This window comes from Cryptomeria japonica, chromosome 5, assembly GCF_030272615.1.
Source record: "Cryptomeria japonica chromosome 5, Sugi_1.0, whole genome shotgun sequence".
In the NCBI taxonomy this organism is placed as follows: domain Eukaryota; kingdom Viridiplantae; phylum Streptophyta; class Pinopsida; order Cupressales; family Cupressaceae; genus Cryptomeria; species Cryptomeria japonica.
Window position 1 is genome coordinate 125557732 of NC_081409.1, and position 18731 is coordinate 125576462.

Here is an 18731-nt window from a genome sequence, read left to right on the forward strand (position 1 = left end):
ACTAGGTCCCACCAGATTGCCTTGACTACCAGGGATGGCTGAGCCCGACCCGAACAGATTGCTTTTGCTACCGTGCCCCTGTGTCCTCCTGACACCTTCGGCTGCACCAGTATCTCCTACTTCTCTGGTCTCGGTTTCGGTCTCTTTCTCCTTCCTGGTCTCGTCCTCTGAAATGGACAAGTTCTTTAGTAGGTCTCTGGTAGCGTCGATCAGATTTAGACTTCGCCTTGTCTGTTCCACCAACTCTTCGTGACTTCTTACCCTACAGTGGTATTTTGGCGAACTGTAGAGTTCTCCTTCGGCACCCTCCGTGACTCCTAGGTTCCCTTCGGGCAACCCTATGACAGGGTAGAGAGTGTAATTCTCTCCATCTCTGCCTCCGCAACCTCCGTGACACCTCTTGGGTTCCCTTCAAGCAACCCCTCGGCCGGTCGTCCCTTGGTAAGCTGCCTTAGCCTATGCCTTCGTTCTATTTGCTATCTGAGATTCAACGCTCTTTGTGTCACTTCCCATTCGTCACTTTGTATCTTTTTATTTTTATTCTTATTTAGTATATTTGGCATAAATCACTTCCGTACATAGCAAGCACACACCATGTACACAAAAAAAAACAATTATTTTATTTTATTTTATTTTGCCTTTCGGCCATGATTTATATCAACATTGTGTCGGGATTATTACAGGGTTCAATTTCCCCTTCGCCTCTTGCCATCACGCTCTACGTCCCAACGACAACAATTGTTCTGTTTGCGCGTTGTCGGCCGCTGGGTTAATCTCACTGACGGGGAGGCCCATCGTGTCTGTACGCCATCCGTTCCTTCCTTTCCTGAGTATGTCTAGGCAACGACGCCAAATGTTTGCCACATACGGGTAAACAATTAAATGCAGAAAGTAAATACACAAAACATAATGGAAATATATTAAAGAGCCAGTTTCTGTATTAATTCAACAGTCCATGTACATCTAGTGCTATCACATTACATCTGATACGACTATTATCATGATACTAATTAGGAACGGTATGCAATATATAATACCCGAAGGGGTGCAACCAATCGTCGCGTCCAACTGCCCTTCGGGACAACTAACTAATTGACTGCCGTAACTCATTATTACCGACGACAACATAAACATAATATGACAACATAACATAATGATTATTCCCGGCAACAGACTTAAGAAATATTAAGTGTTTAGATGTGCGATGATTGCAATGTTGGTGACGAGACGTAGTAAACAACTAAATCTTTAAAATGACTAAGCCCTAAACCGACTGAGTTGACTACGAGGGCAACCGTCAATTAGGTGCTCTACCAAAGTCGATATCCAAGAAATGAGCCGGAAAACATCCTGACTTCATACACCAAAGCTAAGCAAAACAAACATACCCCTACAAAAAGGGACAAGGAGACAACCTCTTCAAAAAGAAACCTAAACTAAAGCAAACAAATCAAACTAAACTAAAAGAATAGAAATCAAACTAATCTAAAAGCATAAAAGAAAGCCTAAACTAACTATATATAAGGAGAGACTGACTGTACAAAATGCGGACTATATGCATGTCCCTGACCCAGGATGATTTCTTAACACGTGCAACAGTAACAGGGTGACAGGCTGTAAAGGGGAAAATTAGGCGACTTGGCAATTTGCAACATAGAAGGAGAAATCACCAAATCACTTATTTTCGCTTGAATGGAGAGATGCCTTTACATTCAAAAGAGGGGGGGAAATCCACTAGATTCAATCACTAATCAGATCAGGATTGAATACTAAGTATATTGATTGAAATTGAATGAGCTTGACCCTCTTTTGTAAGTTGACTAGTTGAATTAAGATTAAGTGCTGGAAATGAAGACAAATCTGAGAAAACAATGAGTTGTAAATTTGGGATTTTGTCGTGCACCTGGATTTGAGAAGTATGAGATGATTCAGAACTGCTCTGCGAAAACTGCCAAAAGTAGCAGGGACCGTGTGCAAGGACCAAGATGCGCTCCTCTTGGTCCTCCGAAATTTGCAATCGCCGAAAAGGGTTTTTCGGTCTCTGTATCTGAAGCTTATCCTGAGAGTTACAGTTATGCACCTCTTTTCTGCACACAGAAGGAACGGGAAATGTGTTGGGGATAGGGGTTTGCCTTTAGGTGAAACCCCAGTTTTGGAATTAACCAAGTGGTTGAAATAATGTAATTGAAATGATTGAAAGTAGAAATCCTCCTCTTTGAGGGGATGTTGGATTGACTGAAAATGAAATGCTTATACCTCCTGGTGAAGTTTTGCTTGCCTCCACATGGAATTAGGACTTCATGAATTAGAATGATGATCTCCTATTCAATGCTTGAAATCTTGACTCTATTGCTGCTCCAAAGCTTGAAGGAAGACTGAAAATGCTCAATTGCTCTAGAATGCTTGAATGCTTGATCTCTTGAATGCTCAATGCTTGCCCATGAATGTAATCCATCCATCAAATGAGGGGGAAATCCCCTTATATACTTGCTCGAAGGGAAGATGAATTAATTTTCTGACATGAGCCAACACGGAGGGGTTTTTCTCACTCAAATTTGAGATAGGCCAAGGGGTCCAAAATAGGTCCCCATTAGGGAGGACCAGGGCGCCACTCGTTGGTCTTGCCCTATTTTGGGGTAGGATCAAGGTGGCAATGAGGTGCATCTTTGAGCTAGATGGTGTTTATGACATGTATGAGCATAATTAGGTCTCCGATTAGACCAAGGGGCGCAAACACTAAGGCGAAGACCCAAATGTGATAAAAAATTGCAAGGGGTGCAATTTTGGGATGCTATATTTAGCCCCCACTTTAGCGGGAGTATGAGCTTACACAAATACTCGTGGTAAAGTACAAGGAGTTTAGATTGAAAGACTTCCACCATGTCAAAGAGTCAAGATACACCAAGCCCCCAGTGGACTTTAGGATCTTACGACTTCAATGACAAGGTAAAAGGGAAGATCATGAGAGAGAAAGAGAGAACCATGAAAAGAAAAAATACCAAAAATTACAAAGCAAAGACAAAGTACGCTAAGTAACCTTAAGTATCAAGAGAGAGAATCATGAGTGCAGTGTATGCCCCCACGTTAATGCGATTGCACATGCCTTGCCGAGAGCAATTGCTTTAAGGTAGGATACACCCAAAAAGACAAGCACATTAGCATCATTATTTAGCCCCCAATAGAGGACAAGTCAAAGGATAATGAACACAAAACACAAAGCATAGTGTGGCTTCGCTTAACTTTGGAGTGAGTATGCTTTTTATGTTAACTCATGTATATCATGTATATACATGTGCATAGAATTGTCCTCATCCCCCAAAGAAAGGAAACCACCATAGAAGAAGGGAACACGTGTATTTTGAGTCAACATGGAAGAGACCAAAAGAGATCTCAACGCTTTGCATCATCCTCAAGTAGACAACACTAGGGACAACAAACAAAAGAATAGGGAAACAAATAGAAGAAGGATCACAAACAAGCAAGAGAGGAGAGAGAAAGAAAATCTACAATGCTAATGAAGCTAATCAAGCACGTCATCCTCCCCCCGATCTTGTTGATCATTGTTTCGGGAAGGTGGACAACACGCAAGAGGAGCCACATCGAGCACAGTAGATGGAGCTATCACAAGTTCCAAACAAGGACCATGCTCTAATGATGAGTCACTTTGTTCGTTATTAGGAGCTAGGATTAATGTTTTTGAAAATTTTGCAGATAAATCATTGTCAACATCAACATATTCATATTCATCATCAGAAATATTAGGATCAACATTTTCATCATTAACAACATTTTTACCTATTTTTTCATCAAGATTAATAAAAATAGGAGCTCTAATAGGAATAGAACTTGAACCATCATTTGTCTTAAGCATTTTGCGTCGTGGAGAATTAGGTTGAACATCTTGTTTAGGAGAAAATGGAATCATGTCAACAGTTGGTGTTTTAGTAGTAGAAATGGTTTGGGAAGCAACTTCACGAGCTCTCGCACGACGTCTCTGTCGGCATTTTTTCGCACAATTGTTTCGTCTGGTTTTGGCTGAAGGTTTAGGTTCATCAGGTATAGGTTTCGTCACTTCTTTTAGGGAATGATGAATGGGTTGATGTCTTTTAGGTTGGACAATAGGAGAGGCCGGTCGCTTCTCTTTGTAAGATGGAGGAGGAGGAACCACACCATATAAAGGAGGAATGGGAGGTGTAGGAAGGAGACCGGGTCCATCATGAGGAGGAGGAATAGGTCTACCCTTAGCTTGACATTTGGGAGGAGGAGCATGTCTATCCTTGGGAGGAAGAGTGGACTCATCCATAGGAGAAGGAATAGATTCCTTTTTGGGAAGAAGATTATTTCTTTCCTTAGGAGTAAGAATAACCTTATCCTCAAGAAGAGGCATATGATCATCATGAGGAAGGCTAAGTGTTGACCAAAAGTAATCAAGACAAACGTCTCCATGCCTCACTACAGGTTGATACATGCTATGATTAATAGTTATGATTTTACCATTATGAGGAAATTTCAAACACTTATGAACAGTAGAAGCGATCGCTTTCATGGAAGAGAGCCAAGGATGTCCCAACTTCACACAAAATTGATCGGATGTAGGAATGATAGCAAATTTAACATCTACGCATTTAGTGTTGACATCAATAGGAAGTGTGATAGAACCAATATCAGGACAAGAGAAGCCATAAAAAATGTAACAACTACATCAGTATCATCATATATCAGTTGATGCAATTGCAAAGTATAAAGAAATTCTTCAGTTATCACATTAACCATGCAAGCAGGATCAATAAGCACTCCTCTAGAAGGTATACCTTTGATTTTTGCACTTATGTATGATGGGCCATCAGGTGCTTTAATGGTCTCACTAGGATCCAATGTGATGCACAAGTCCTTAGGAGTTTCTTGTTGATCTACAAGGTTCACCACATTATTAGATTCAAGGCCAACATCATTGGGAGAAAAAGCAAGATGGTTAGTCTCAATCACATTAGTGGAATGGGATGGTAAAGGTGTTAGGGTTTCAAGCAGATCCAAACCAAATATGAACAAACAATTATATGCAGATTTAAATACAAAAGATAAAGAAATAAAACAAGACACAGATAACACAGAGATTTAACGTGGTTCACCCAGAATGGGTTACGTCCACCATACACAGCTGTCCAATCTTTCTTATTATCCAGCAAAAATAGTACATCAACCTTACAATGCCTTAAGCATCCCAGCCGCTTATAACATGCGTTTTTAGGGCAACAAACAAAGCCGGCCTTTTTAGGGTTTTATTACAATGTTGGTTTTCATCAATGAAAGATGGCAAAAAAAATTTTCTCGGGGGCTGCCGCCCCCGAACCCCCACTTTTCTCAAGGGCTACCGCCCCCAAACCCCTGCCCAAGGCCCAACCCAACCCCGGACCCCGACGAGGATACGTGTTGAGTGTACAGTACTTTGCTGATCAGTCACCACATTTCAACAATCTCCCACTTGGAGACTGATCAGGCTCCACACCAAACAATCTCCCACTTGAAGACTGATACTACACGACACCACTGTACATGCAACATCCGCTGGATAAAACACTAGGACTTTACTGGTATAAATTCCACATTTATCAATCAAGAAGACCAACAAAAACTGATGAAGAAATCAGCTTCTCCTGTGGAACTGCCTTTGTGAACATATCGGCAGGATTCTCACTTGTGTGAATCTTCTCAAGCCGTAATTGACCCTCCTCCAAAATATTCCGGATGAAGTGGTACCTGAGCTGAATGTGCTTTGTCCTTGAATGAAAAACAGAGTTCTTCGCAAGATGAATGGCACTCTGGCTATCAGTATACAATGGGCTATCTTCTTGTGTCTGACTCAATTCTTTCAGAAAACATTGCAACCAAATCATCTCTTTGCTGGCTTCTGTAGCAGCAACATACTCAGCTTCAGTGGTTGAAAGTGCAACAACCTTTTGTAGCCTAGAAATCCAACCGACTGTAGTTCCCCCTATAGTAAAAACATACCTTGTAGTACTCCTCCGTGAATCAATATCACCCGCCAGATCAAAGTCAACAAATCCACTTAGAGCAGCATTAGATCCTTTGAAACATAATGCCTTCGTAGTAGTTCCTTTCAAATACCGAAGAATCCATTTCACAGCATTCCAATGTTCCATACCCGGATTACTCATAAACCTGCTCACAACTCCCACTGCATGTGCAATATTTGGCCTTGTGCATACCATTGCATACATCAGACTGCCAACAGCTGATGAATACGGGATGTTAGACATTTTATTAACCTCTTCCTGTGCCTTTGGGCACATCTCCTTAGTCAATTTGAAATGACTAGCCAAAGGTGTACTAACTGCTTTTGCACCCTGCATGTTAAATCTTTTCAACACCACCTTTATATACTCACTTTGGGACAAATTCAAGGTTCTATTTTTCCTGTCCCGTAAAATCCTCATACCGAGAATTTGCTTAGCTGCACCCAAATCCTTCATAGCAAATGACTTGGCTAATTTCTGTTTAAGATCATTTATATGTTGCATGTTAGACCCAGCAACAAGCATGTCATCAACATAAAGCAACAGGATAATATGACTGCCATCATCAAATCTCTTAAAATATACACAATGATCAGAATGACATCTATGATAACCGTGTTCAGCCATGAAACTATCAAATTTTAAATACCATTGTCGAGGTGCTTGCTTTAGGCCATACAGACTTTTCTTCAATCTGCACACCAAGTTCTCCTTACCTTTGACCTCATATCCTTGTGGTTGCAACATTTAAATTTCCTCCTCCAAATCTCCATGGAGAAAAGCTGTTTTGACATCTAATTGTTCAAGATGTAAATCATTTGCAGCCACAAGACTAAGTACAGTTCTAATTGAAGTCATTTTTACAACTGGAGAAAATATTTCATCATAATCTATACCCTTTTTCTGTGCAAAACCTTTTACCACAAGTCTGGCCTTATATCTTTTTTGACCTCCTTCCTCCTCCTTCAGGCGATAAACCCATTTGTTAGGCAAGGCTCTTTTTTCTGCAGGTAAAGGGACTAAGTCCCAAGTCTTATTTTTCATCAAGGAGTCCATCTCCTCTTTCGTGCCTAGCTCCCACTGTTGTTTGGCATCTACCTGCATTGCTTCTTCATATTCTTCTGGTTCACCAGAATCCGTTAATAAAATATAATACAAAAAAGGAGAAAATCTTTCAGTGGGTCTACTTGTCCTCGTAGAATGTTTAACACTTGCAGGAGTTTGTGGGACAATCTGTTGTTGCTGAGCATCAGGTACATGTGGCATTTCATTTTCAGGAATCTCATTCAACACCACATATTCTTGTTTGTCTTGTTCATGCTTCTTTTCCAGCATCTGTTCTTTATACATAACCTTCTCATTGAATATAACATTTCTACTTCTAATTATTTTCTTATTTTCAAAATCCCATAACCGATAGCCATATTCATCTATCCCATATCCAATGAAGGTACATTTATGAGATTTAGCATCAAGCTTGGTTCTGTTTTCTTTATCAACATGGACAAAAGCTTCGCAACTAAAAGTTTTTAGAAAAAAATAATTTACCTTTTTACCAGTCCATGCCTCCTCTGAAATACCACCATCCAAACGGGTTGAAGGTCCTCTATTTATCAAATAGATAGCAGTATGTACAACATCTGCCCAAAAATGTAAGGGCAATCCAGCATGCAATCTCATGCTTCTCGCACGTTCCATGATAGTCCTATTCATTCTCTCTGACACACCATTTTCCTGTGGAGTTCCTGGAACTGTCTTCTGTTTTCGAATCCCATTTAAGGAACAGTAATCTTCAAATACTTTGTTGCAATACTCACCTCCATTATCCGATCTGAGACACTTCAACTTTTTTCCTGTCTCATTCTCAACCAAAGCTTTCCATTTCTTAAAAGTTTCAAAAACATCTGATTTTTGTTTTAGGAAATATACCCATTTTTTTCTGGTTGAGTCATCAATAAAAATAACATAATAACAAGAGCCACCAAGAGATGATACCTGAGCCGGTCCCCATACATTTGAATGTACAAGCTCTAACTTCTCACTCTTCTTCTCTTTCCCAACCTTGAGAAATCTGACTCTTTTCTGTTTACCATAAACACAGTTTTCACAGAACTCTAAATCAATCTTCTTTAGTTCTGGCAATAGATTTTTGGAGTGAAGGATTTTCATCCCTTTCTCACTCATGTGCCCAAGCCTATGGTGCCACATTATTGAATCTGTTCTTGCAACATTTATTGTTGTTGTCCCTGGAGTAACTTTATCTGTAGCAGCTAAGGTAGAGTAAGTGTTACCAGTACACAGATATAATATGCCTACCTTCGCACCTTTAGCTACTACTAATGATCCTTTAGTGACCTTCCACATACTGTCTGAGAAGGTAACTATGCAACCTTCACTACCTAGTTGCCCTGCAGAAATTAAATTTCTTCTTAAATTAGGAACATGTCTTACCTCCTGTAGAAACCAGTCATTACCATTCTGCAACTTGATCTTTATCTTTCCTTTTCCAACAATTTGACAGGGCTCATCATCACCCAAATATACCTGTCCAAAATCACCTTGAACATAATCTAGAAAATATTTTTTATGGGGTGTAGCATGAAATGAAGCCCCAGAATCTATTACCTAGGAATCATTAACATTATCCAAACATAAGATTAAAGCATCTTGTAAAGTATTACTTGCAATATTAGCTTCCTTACTGTCATTTTCATTTTTGTCTCCTTTGTTTTTCCGAGACCAACAGTTTTTCTTTAGATGACCAGGCTTTCCGCAGTACCAGCAATCTTTCTTTCCTCTAGATTGAGAGCGTCTTTTCTTTGACTTCCCTCGTGACTTCTCATTCCCAGGGCCTTTTCCTCTTTCCTTTGATCTTTCTCTGTTCTCCACATTCAAAACACTACCCGATGATGTTGAAGTCTCACCTGTGCTTTTCCTTCGCATTTCCTCGCTTAGGATAACACCAACAATATCATCAAATACCAAAGTATTTTTACCAGAGACAGAGTCATTTACAGCCATAACCAAGCTATTCCAGCTTTCTGGCAAAGAACTTAAAATCAAGAGAGCCCTAACCTCTTTTGCAAAGGTAATTTTTACCGAAGACAATTGACTGGTAATTGTATTAAATTCATTTAAGTGCTTCGCTACAGATCTTCCCTCACTCATTTTCAAATTAAACAAACGCTTCATAAGAAATACCTTATTCAAAGCCGAGGGTTTCTCATACGGCTTAGCCAATGTTGCCATCAAATCTACAGTCGTTTTTGCTTCTGTTATATTGAACGCTACAGACGACGCAAGGCACAATCGAATGGATCCCAGTGCCTTTCTATCTAAAATGTCCCGCTCTTCATCTGATATTGTGGTCGGTTTCTTTGCCTTTCCTTCCAATGGCCACCACAATTCCTTTTGATACAGGTAATCCTCCATCTGCATTTTCCATAACTGATAATTCTGGCCGTTAAACTTTTCGACCTTGAATTTGGAATCCTCCATTGCTCCCACTCAAATCTGAAAGTCCTGCCAATTTACAAAAAACCTCGCTTTGATACAAATTGTTAGGGTTTCAAGTAGATCCGAAGCAAATATGAACTAACAATTATATGCAGAATTAAATACAAAAGATAAAGAAATAAAACAAGATACAGATAACACAGAGATTTAACGTGGTTCACCCAGAATGGGTTACGTCCACCATACACAGCCGTCCAATCTTTCTTATTATCCAGCAAAAATAGTACATCAACCTTACAATGCCTTAAACATACCAGCCGCTTATAACATGCGTTTTTAAGGCAACAAACATAGTCGGCCTTTTTAGGGTTTTATTACAATGTCGGTTTTTGTCAACGAAAAATGGCAAAATTTTTTTTTTCAGGGGCTGCCGCCCCCAAACCCCTGCCTAGGGCCTAGCCTAGCCCCGGACCTTGACGAGGATACGTGTTGAGTGTACAGTACTTTGCTGATCAGTCACCACATTTCAACAAAAGGATCAGTGAAAATTTGAAGATTTTGATTAGGAAGAGCTATGAATTTGTTTCCTTTATCATTCACACCTGCCATAGATATGGTATTGTTATCAATCAAATCTTGAATCTTACTTCTCAACGAAAAACACTTTTCATTGTCATGACTTGGTTGACGATGGTATTGACAAAAGGATTTAGCATCAAAGTAAGGTGAGGTTGTCTTAAATGGATCAATTGGTTTGATTGGGGGAAGTTTTAACACATTCCTTTGTAATAACTGAGACATAATGCTATGCAAAGACTTATTCAAAGGAGTAAATTCTTTTTCTCTTTTAAAGTATTTAAACAAAGGAGGCACATCTATAGTGGCTGCTACTTGAATGTTGTTGTTGTTGTCATTGAATTTGATGAATCCTTTGTTTGGTTTAAACTTCGCAAATGGTTGTTGAGTATTATCACCCTTATCACTCAGAGCCATGGAAGGAGATTGCTCCAATTGACTCGCAGTCAGTTGATAATTGTGAAGTAACACGCAAAACTGCGGAAAGGAAGTAAACTCAGTTAAGAGAAGTTTATCCCTTAATTCTTTTTGCAAATTGGCAATAAAAATTCCTTGATTATCTTGATCAAGCACAGGAAAAGAAATCTGAGAATACAAATGCTTATATCTACCAATAAAATCAGTCACTTTTTATTTGACACCTTGTTTACAATGCATCAAATCAGTCACTTTTTATTTGACACCTTGTTTACAATGCATCATATTAGTCAAAGCAATTTTAGGATCAATGTTATTGTGAAATTGTTGAATAAAAGCATTAGCCAATCGTTGAAAATAAGTAATAGAATAAGGAGACAACGAACAATACCATTGCAAAGCTTTATCTCTTAATGTTCTAGTAAACAATTTTGGTAACAATCTTTGGTCACGAGCAAAGTCACTACACAAAGTTTGGAATGGTTTAACATGAGTTAAGGGATCACCTTTTCCATTATAAAGTTCCAATTGAGGGATTTCTACATGTTTGGGAGGGACAACTCTAACAATGTCATTGGATAATGGGCTCTCTATATCAAATGTGGGCACATTATACTTAGATTGATTCATAGAAGCTCTTTGTTGTTGTAAGGAGGACACTGTTTGAGCTAAACTATTGATGGTAGCTTCGATATAAAGATTGAAATTAGACATGTTGGATTGAGGAGGAGTGACATTGTTGAATGAAGGAAGAGAATAAGGAGGTGGGACACTATGGTAGGTAGGTATTGGAGAAGATTGGGTAACAAATGGAAGACTCATAGGAGGAATGAAAGAATTGTGACGGAAGGAGTTGCCCCCTTGACTAACATTTATAGGTGGTGAGGGTGATTTGGTAACAAGGGGAACACTCATGGTAGGAGGAATGAAAGAAGAGGTATTGCCCCCATGACTAACACTTGTAGGTATGACATTTTGTGTAGAGGTAGCCATGATGTTTGATGTGAAGGTGGGAACACTAGTCATAAGAGTTGTCAAAGGAATGGAATGATTAACTCGACTAAGAGGTTGTGTAAAATGTAGGGCTTCGACACAACTGTTCATGGGCATAATATTAAAATTTACAATATAAGCAATACCACACAAGATATCAACACCATGTTTATCACTTTGAATCATTCGTTTTAATCCTTAAATCAATGAGAGAGCCTCACATTCCGGGTATTCATGACTCATCCATTGTTGGAGATTGTCAAATTGATTGTCCATCTTCGCCACTTGGTCAACGGATACCCTAGTTAGCGATTCCTCCTCATCATGAGAATTATCAAGAGGATAAACGAGGATATCTGTAGGATTGAAAGAACTACCAATATCTTCATTGAAAAAGCTAGCCAAATTAGGCTCCATCTCCTCGGCAATTAATGTTGAGACATGGATTAGCTAGGACTCGAACCTAGGACCTTTAATACGCTGCTGGAGTGCTCTACCCTTGAGCTATTGGACCCTCTTGGACCAATCCATCGTCGATCCGGGTGTGGCTTATTTCCAACACCAACACCCCTCCCTAAGCCACACCTCTCCTGTGCTTGGGGCTCCTAGCCTAGACTTGGCTTTGATACCATGTTGAGACATGGACCAGCTAGGACTCGAACCTAGGACCTTCCATACACTGCTGGAGTGCTCTACCATTGAGCTACTGGCCTCTCTTGGACCAGTCCATCGTCGGTCTGCGTGTGGCTTATTTCCAACACCAACAATTAAACCTTGGGCAGCCTTGATTCTACAACTTCTTCTTACGGGGATGTTATAGGTAGGACTAACAGTAGTAAAACTCATGCACTAAAGGAGGGAACTTGGAAATTTGAATTTTGTATTGTGAAATTTGAATTTTGGAATCTAAGTTGCAAAAATAATTGAATAATGCAAAATTGTAGGAAAAATGATTACCCAATTAGATGAACAAATTGATTGAAATAAATAAAGAGCGATATTGCAGTCTCCTAGGAAATTGAGAATTATCCAAAGGTGACTGAATTTTAAAATTAGGGCCTAATGAAAATAACCTCTTAATTGTAAAATTGAAAATTGAAAGGAGGGAAGATTTAAATTTAAAATTAGGGTTGTCCAAAACTAACCTCTTAATTTTAAAATTTAAAATTTTGAAATCTTGAAATATTGAAGAAATCAATTTAGTTATAAAAATTAGGGTGTATGTAATTAACCACTTAATTTTAAAATTTAAATTGAAAATTAAAATGTTGAAATTCAGATTTGCTTTCAACCTTAGGGCAACCTAAAATCAATAAAATTTCACAAATCTTTGGAATTGAACAACAAAATACAGTCAAAACAGTCTTTCGAAATTTGAGGAGAAAAAGTTGGGACCAGGTAGCCCCCTCCTGGTTCGACCAACTTTTTAACAATTTTCCATGGAAGCAAGATATTGTGATTTTAGTGCGAATTTCAAAAGGATATAGAAATTGGAGATGTCTAGATATGCGAGATAAGGCCTTGAAGGTCGAAATAGGACACACTTAGGATGTTCAATAAGATGATTAATTGAAAGAATGAAACAAAAAAAAGAGGACACTTAAGGTTAAGGGCCAACTTTTATGAGCTTTAGATTCAATCAAATTGATTAAATGCTTAAAGGAAAATTGGAAATTGCACAAGATTAATTTAAATTTAAAAATTAGGGTTTTTTTGCATAAACCGCTTAATTTTAAAAATTTAAATTTGAAAATTTGAATGTTGTAAAGTGTTAATGTGAATTTTGAAATTGAAGCAAGAACTCAAATCTAAAAATTAATTCAAGATAGACACAATCCACAAGTTCGATTTTAAAATAAAAAACTAGGGTTTTTTGATTTAACCACTTAATTTTAAAAATTTTGTTGAAAATTGAACATGTAAATGAAAATTTGAATTGTAAAATTGAAGTGTTCTCAGATCTGAAACAAGTAATCGAATTTAGACAAATCACAAGCTCAATTTTGAATCTAGAAATTAGGGTTTTTGTGAATTTAACCTCTAAATTGCAAGAAAATTAAACTTGTAATTGAAAATTTGAATTGTAAATTGCATATGAATCAAATCTGAAAATGAAAATCAAAAGTGAGGATAAGACATGTTGGGTTCACCAGAATGTAAAGGGGAAAATTAGGTGACTTCACAATTTGCAACATAGAAGGAGAAATCACCAGATCACCTAGTTTCGCTTGAATGGGGAGATGCCTTTACATTCAAAAGAGGGGGGGGGGGGAATGATCATGACTGAACACTAAGTAGATTGATTGAAATTGAATGTGTTTGACCCCCTTTTTGTAAGTTGATTAATTGAATTAAGACTAAGTGCTGGAAATGAAGACAAATTTGAGAAAATAGCGAGTTGTAAATTTGGGATTTTGTCGTGCACCTGGATCTGAGAAGTACGAGATGATTCGAAACTACTCTGCGAAAACTGCCAAAAGTAGCAGGGACCCGGGTGCCCTCCTCTTGGTCCTCCGAAATTTCTGATCGCCGAAAAGGGTTTTTCCGTCTCTGTGGATGAAGCTTATCCTGAGAGTGACAGCTGCGCACTCGTTTTTTGCACACAGAAGGAAAGAGAAATGTATTGGGGATAGGGGTTTGGCTTTAGGCAACCCCGGTTTTGGAATTAACCAAGTGGTTGAAATAATGTAATTGAAATGACGAAAGTAGAAATCCTCCTCTTTGAGGGGATGTTGAATTGACTGAAAATGAAATGCTTATACCTCCTTGTGAAGTTTTGCTTGCCTCCACATGGAATCAGGACTAAATGAATTAGAATGATGATTTCCTCTTCAATGCTTGAAATCTTGACTCAATTGCTGCTCCAAAGCTTGAAGGAAGACTAAAAATGCTCAATTGCTCTAGAATGCTTGAATGCTCAATGCTTGCCCATGAATGTAATCCATCCATCAAATGAGAGGGGAAATCCCCTTATATACTTGCTTGAAGGGAAAATGAATCAATTTTCCGACATGAGCCGACATGGAGGTGTTTTTCCTGCTCAGATTTGAGATAGGCTAGGGGGTCCAAAATAGGTCCCCATTGGGGAGGACCAAGGCGCCACTCCTTGGTCCTGCCCTATTTTGGGACAGGATCAAGTTAGCAATGAGGTGCATCTTTGAGCTAGATGGTGTTTATGACATGTATGAGCATAATCAGGTCTTTGATCAGGCCAAGGGGTGCAAACACTAAGGCGAAGACCCAAATGTGATAAAAAATTGCAAGGGGTGCAATTTTAGGACGCTACACGGGCATAGTCCCAAGTCTAGCTGGTTTGTCTTTGTATTTTGAAAGCAAAATTTTCAGTAGGCCACTTTCGGGTTTAACCAGGATATCGGGCAATATTAACAATTGGGGTAGTACGTTGGGTCCATGGTCAATCCAAATACAGGTTGCTTTCCCAAAACTTTCAAAATCAAAATGATAATATTCAAAATTAATTGCAGAAAGGAAAGAAACAACCTGGCATGTTTTTGACTCGTGCAGCGTGTCGTGTGGCGGGAGTTGTTCAGCAGCTTCAGGAGGTCGCAACTGGTGGTGCAACATTCCGCTTGCGTCCAGCGTGTGCAAATCAGCATCAAATTGTTCAGCATGTAGCACAGGTTGAAAAGCAGTCTCAAACTTGAACTCAGGATTGTGGAATGCATCATCCTCAGGTTGCATAAACCATGCAACCTTATGCATCTTTGTCAGCATATCTTCAAACTGCAAGGACTCTTCGATTGATTGGTCTTCAAAAACATCCTCAACTAGCTCCCGAAGTGTATCCTCCATTGGTGAGGCCTCCACGAACTGTCCTCCTACTTTAGGCTGCTCTACAAGGCTCACTTGATCTTCATCTTCAGCACTTTCCTCCTCAAGCATAGGGACAACAAAGTCATTCATTGCCAAAATTTGATTAGTGGGTTCATCCGAGACAGCGACTGACAACTCCTTTTCATTCTTAGAAAGTGTGGCGCTGCAACAATTTTGCATTCTTTTGTATTCATCAGAAGCAAGGTATGCACTCCACACTTTATTCACTATGCATTCCTCTGATGATTTTGGTAGTCCATATTGAGATCTGACTTGATTGACTTCCTCTTTATGCAATGAGCAGGTGAATTCAAAATGAGGAGCATGATGAATTCTGCACCACCAAGGAGACAACATGTCTTCCAAGCTTATCTCTTCATTGAGATCAAACTGGTTCTCAATCAGACCCTTAAATTGTGTAAACTCATCAATGCCTAATGGAAGACTAAAATTTTCTGGTTGTATGAACACTTCAGGCTTGGATATCCCAGAAAAATATCTTTCCTTGCAACATTAGCTCGACTCTTGACAGAAAGGTCAAGCAGTTTGGCTCATCATGCTCTGCTGTTTTGTGAATCCTGCAATGCCTTGTGGATGCAAACTCGGATAACCTCTTAGGATATAGCTGTGCACTCAATCTCTCATGAAACAAAGATATATCAGTCTGAGGACAATCTTCATGAAGTGGCTGTTCCCACATCTTGACTCATAATTTTTTTTTTGGTATTTTTTTCCAGATTTTTCATTGTTTTTGGGATTTTCTAGTTTTCTGATTTTTTTTGGTTTAACGGGGATCTTGCATATCCCAAATATAGCGTTTAAAAGGGCGCATAGACTCAGCTTGTTGCAAGGTTCTAATAAGTGGCCCTCCCTCTAGCGCCAATTCCGGTCAACACTATCCACCTAGAGGCTTGTGGGAGATCGTTTTGATTGTTGTTTTCAACCACATAATGGGTATCAAAGACATCTTTCCACCATGAACCTTGCTGTTTTGATTTCTTCTATTCACAGTTTGTAGCTATGTGGCTCATCTGGAAACGACGACGACATTGAAAGGGGATGCCCTCATAATCCACTGATTGCAGCCAATTTCCTTCTCTAGATTAAAAAAATAAATCAGCTCGAAAGCCCTTTTTTAGATCCATCTCTACCAGGATATGGGCAAATGTTGTGTGTTGAAACCCTTGGGAGCACTCATCTACTCCCAAGAATTTGCCCAATGAGTCTCCAATAGCCTCAAAACATGACTCAAACCAGATTTGCAAAGGAAGGTATGGAAGTCTTACCGACATTGGGACTTTGTCGAAGGATTTCGTGGTGGGATTGAAGGTCGGGTACCATGGTTTCAGGAGCAATAAATATTTATCCTCCCAACTCCATTGTTACTCACAGAGGGCCTTCTTCGGGTCTTATTCATAATAAAAAACAACCATGAAATGACCCCGTGCCCCTGGAAAAATATAGACATCTCCCTCAAGAATGGGTTTCCAGAAAGTTATGATCCATTTGTGAAGATCACACAAACTTGGACAAAACCTTTGAATCTCCCGATCAAGCCCAACTTAGAGAAATGTTTCTCATTTTCTTTTATTTCGTTAGCTATCTCCACCCCTAGATGTACTGTCAGTTTTTCTGTTGCCGGAATACCCTGAAAGTGATCCTTGTGTTTTTCCTTATGCTTGTCGTTCACCAAAACCCCCCTCTGTAGCTTTCACCAACCTCCCTTACCCCCACGCCTTGACCAACGATTTTGTTGATGCCGTTGCTGAAAGCATTTCTCCGCCCTAGTGCCGTTCTCCCGAGACATCCATGTTGGCGAAAACGCTTGATTGGTTTGGACCAAGGGGAACGTTTGTATCCCCAATCCTTTCCCTCACTGTAGTAGAGAGCTTCACCATCTGCACGTCGCCCAAGTTCACCTCTGCAAACCCTAGCAAACGTAAGCCCCGATAGAGCCATCCGCTCCTTGTCAGAAATAATAACTTAATCTATGTATTTCTCAAGTATTAAATGGAATTCAAAGAAGATTATCTTCTAATTTTATAATTGAAATTAGTTTTAATCATTCTGTAATTCCACGGCATATTGTAGCATGAGCGTGAACATTAATTGAAACTTACTATCACATAAACATACCATAAACTTTAATATACACCTGCAAACCATTCAAAAAAGAGGTGAAATTTTGAAAGGGGATTTTACAAAGGGCTCTCGATAGAACTTACGTAGGAAGGTGAAGGGTTTCGAGGAAGAGTTAGTTCTTGAAAGAAAAATAGAAAAAATGATGCAAGCTGAATAGGAGGAAAATGAAGTAGTTTTGAACAGAAAATGCTGGAAAAAGAATAAAAAATATCGTAAAAAAACACAGAAGAACTCATAGAATAGGAGATGCAGAAAACAGGGTATGTGCAGTAACTAGCGTAGGTGCAGAAACTAGGGTTTTATGCAAATATACAGAAAATCAGATGAGTGAAAGACAATTGGTTTGTGCCAAAATCAGGTTGTATATGAGAGATGCAAGCTACAAAAAATATCTTGTAGCCACTGAAGCACTTTGGTTTTCTAATGCATGTTGTAAAGAGCTACAGAGGAAAAATAAATTTTGTTAATTGCCGGTTGCTTCTGCTTTTGCTAATGTTTGCATTAATAAGTGTTTGGTTGTTAGTTTAGGCAGTTTTTAACTGAACTTCCTAAACTAGACTGTCTCGCATCTCAATATTATATTATTATTAGATCTATTAAATTCACAGTTAAAGATTGTAATTGCAGCTGGAAATTCTAGTTTATATTTAAGCTTCAAGGTCAGACAGATTTTGTTGGACAGGGTAGAAAGTGACTCTTAATGGGCCCTTGCATAAGAAAATTCATGTTAATGATTCTTGGAAGTTAGAAATTAATTTGTATATTACTCTTTTTTCCCAAAACTTCTCAATAGGAGTTTGAAATAGTTGCTTGTGATAGGGCCTTCATTGGTGTGATTATTACTTTCTACTTTTACCCATTGCAGCTTTACTGTTGGATTTCTTTACTCAGTTTTGTTGAAAACATATTTAGTTAAAGATCTGGGTCCACAAATACAAAACTATGAGATGTTACAAATTTTTGCATTTATTTCACCATCTTGGCTGTGTCAAAAGTTTATGTCTCCACTTATTTACCAATTTTCCTTGAAGGACTTGTCTGTTATTGTACCATGCTTCCTTTAATTTTGTCATACATATCTTATGAGATACATCTTTATGGTATTGTTGATTAGTAGCATTTCTCATTGCATGATAGGAAAACTGTTGATTTTCTGAAATCTCAGTATTGAAGCATAATGTGATCCACTGAGTGTGTGTAGGATTCAAATGGAAACAAAATGATCAATGAATATGTTCGAGAGTGCAAGATTGGAACGGGCAGCTATGGCAAAGTGGT

The 18731-nt window shown here is 38.9% G+C and overlaps 1 protein-coding gene across 1 annotated transcript in view; it reads left to right on the plus strand.

The window, feature by feature from the left end:
- The window catches only part of LOC131068394 (serine/threonine-protein kinase GRIK1), a 119013-nt gene that overhangs the window by 33218 nt on the left and 67064 nt on the right, over positions 1-18731 (plus strand). Inside the window, exon 2 of the mRNA XM_058003576.2 lies at positions 18655-18729. Within this exon, the coding sequence (XP_057859559.1) occupies positions 18655-18729 (75 nt within the window). The remainder of the gene's footprint in view (positions 1-18654; positions 18730-18731) is intronic.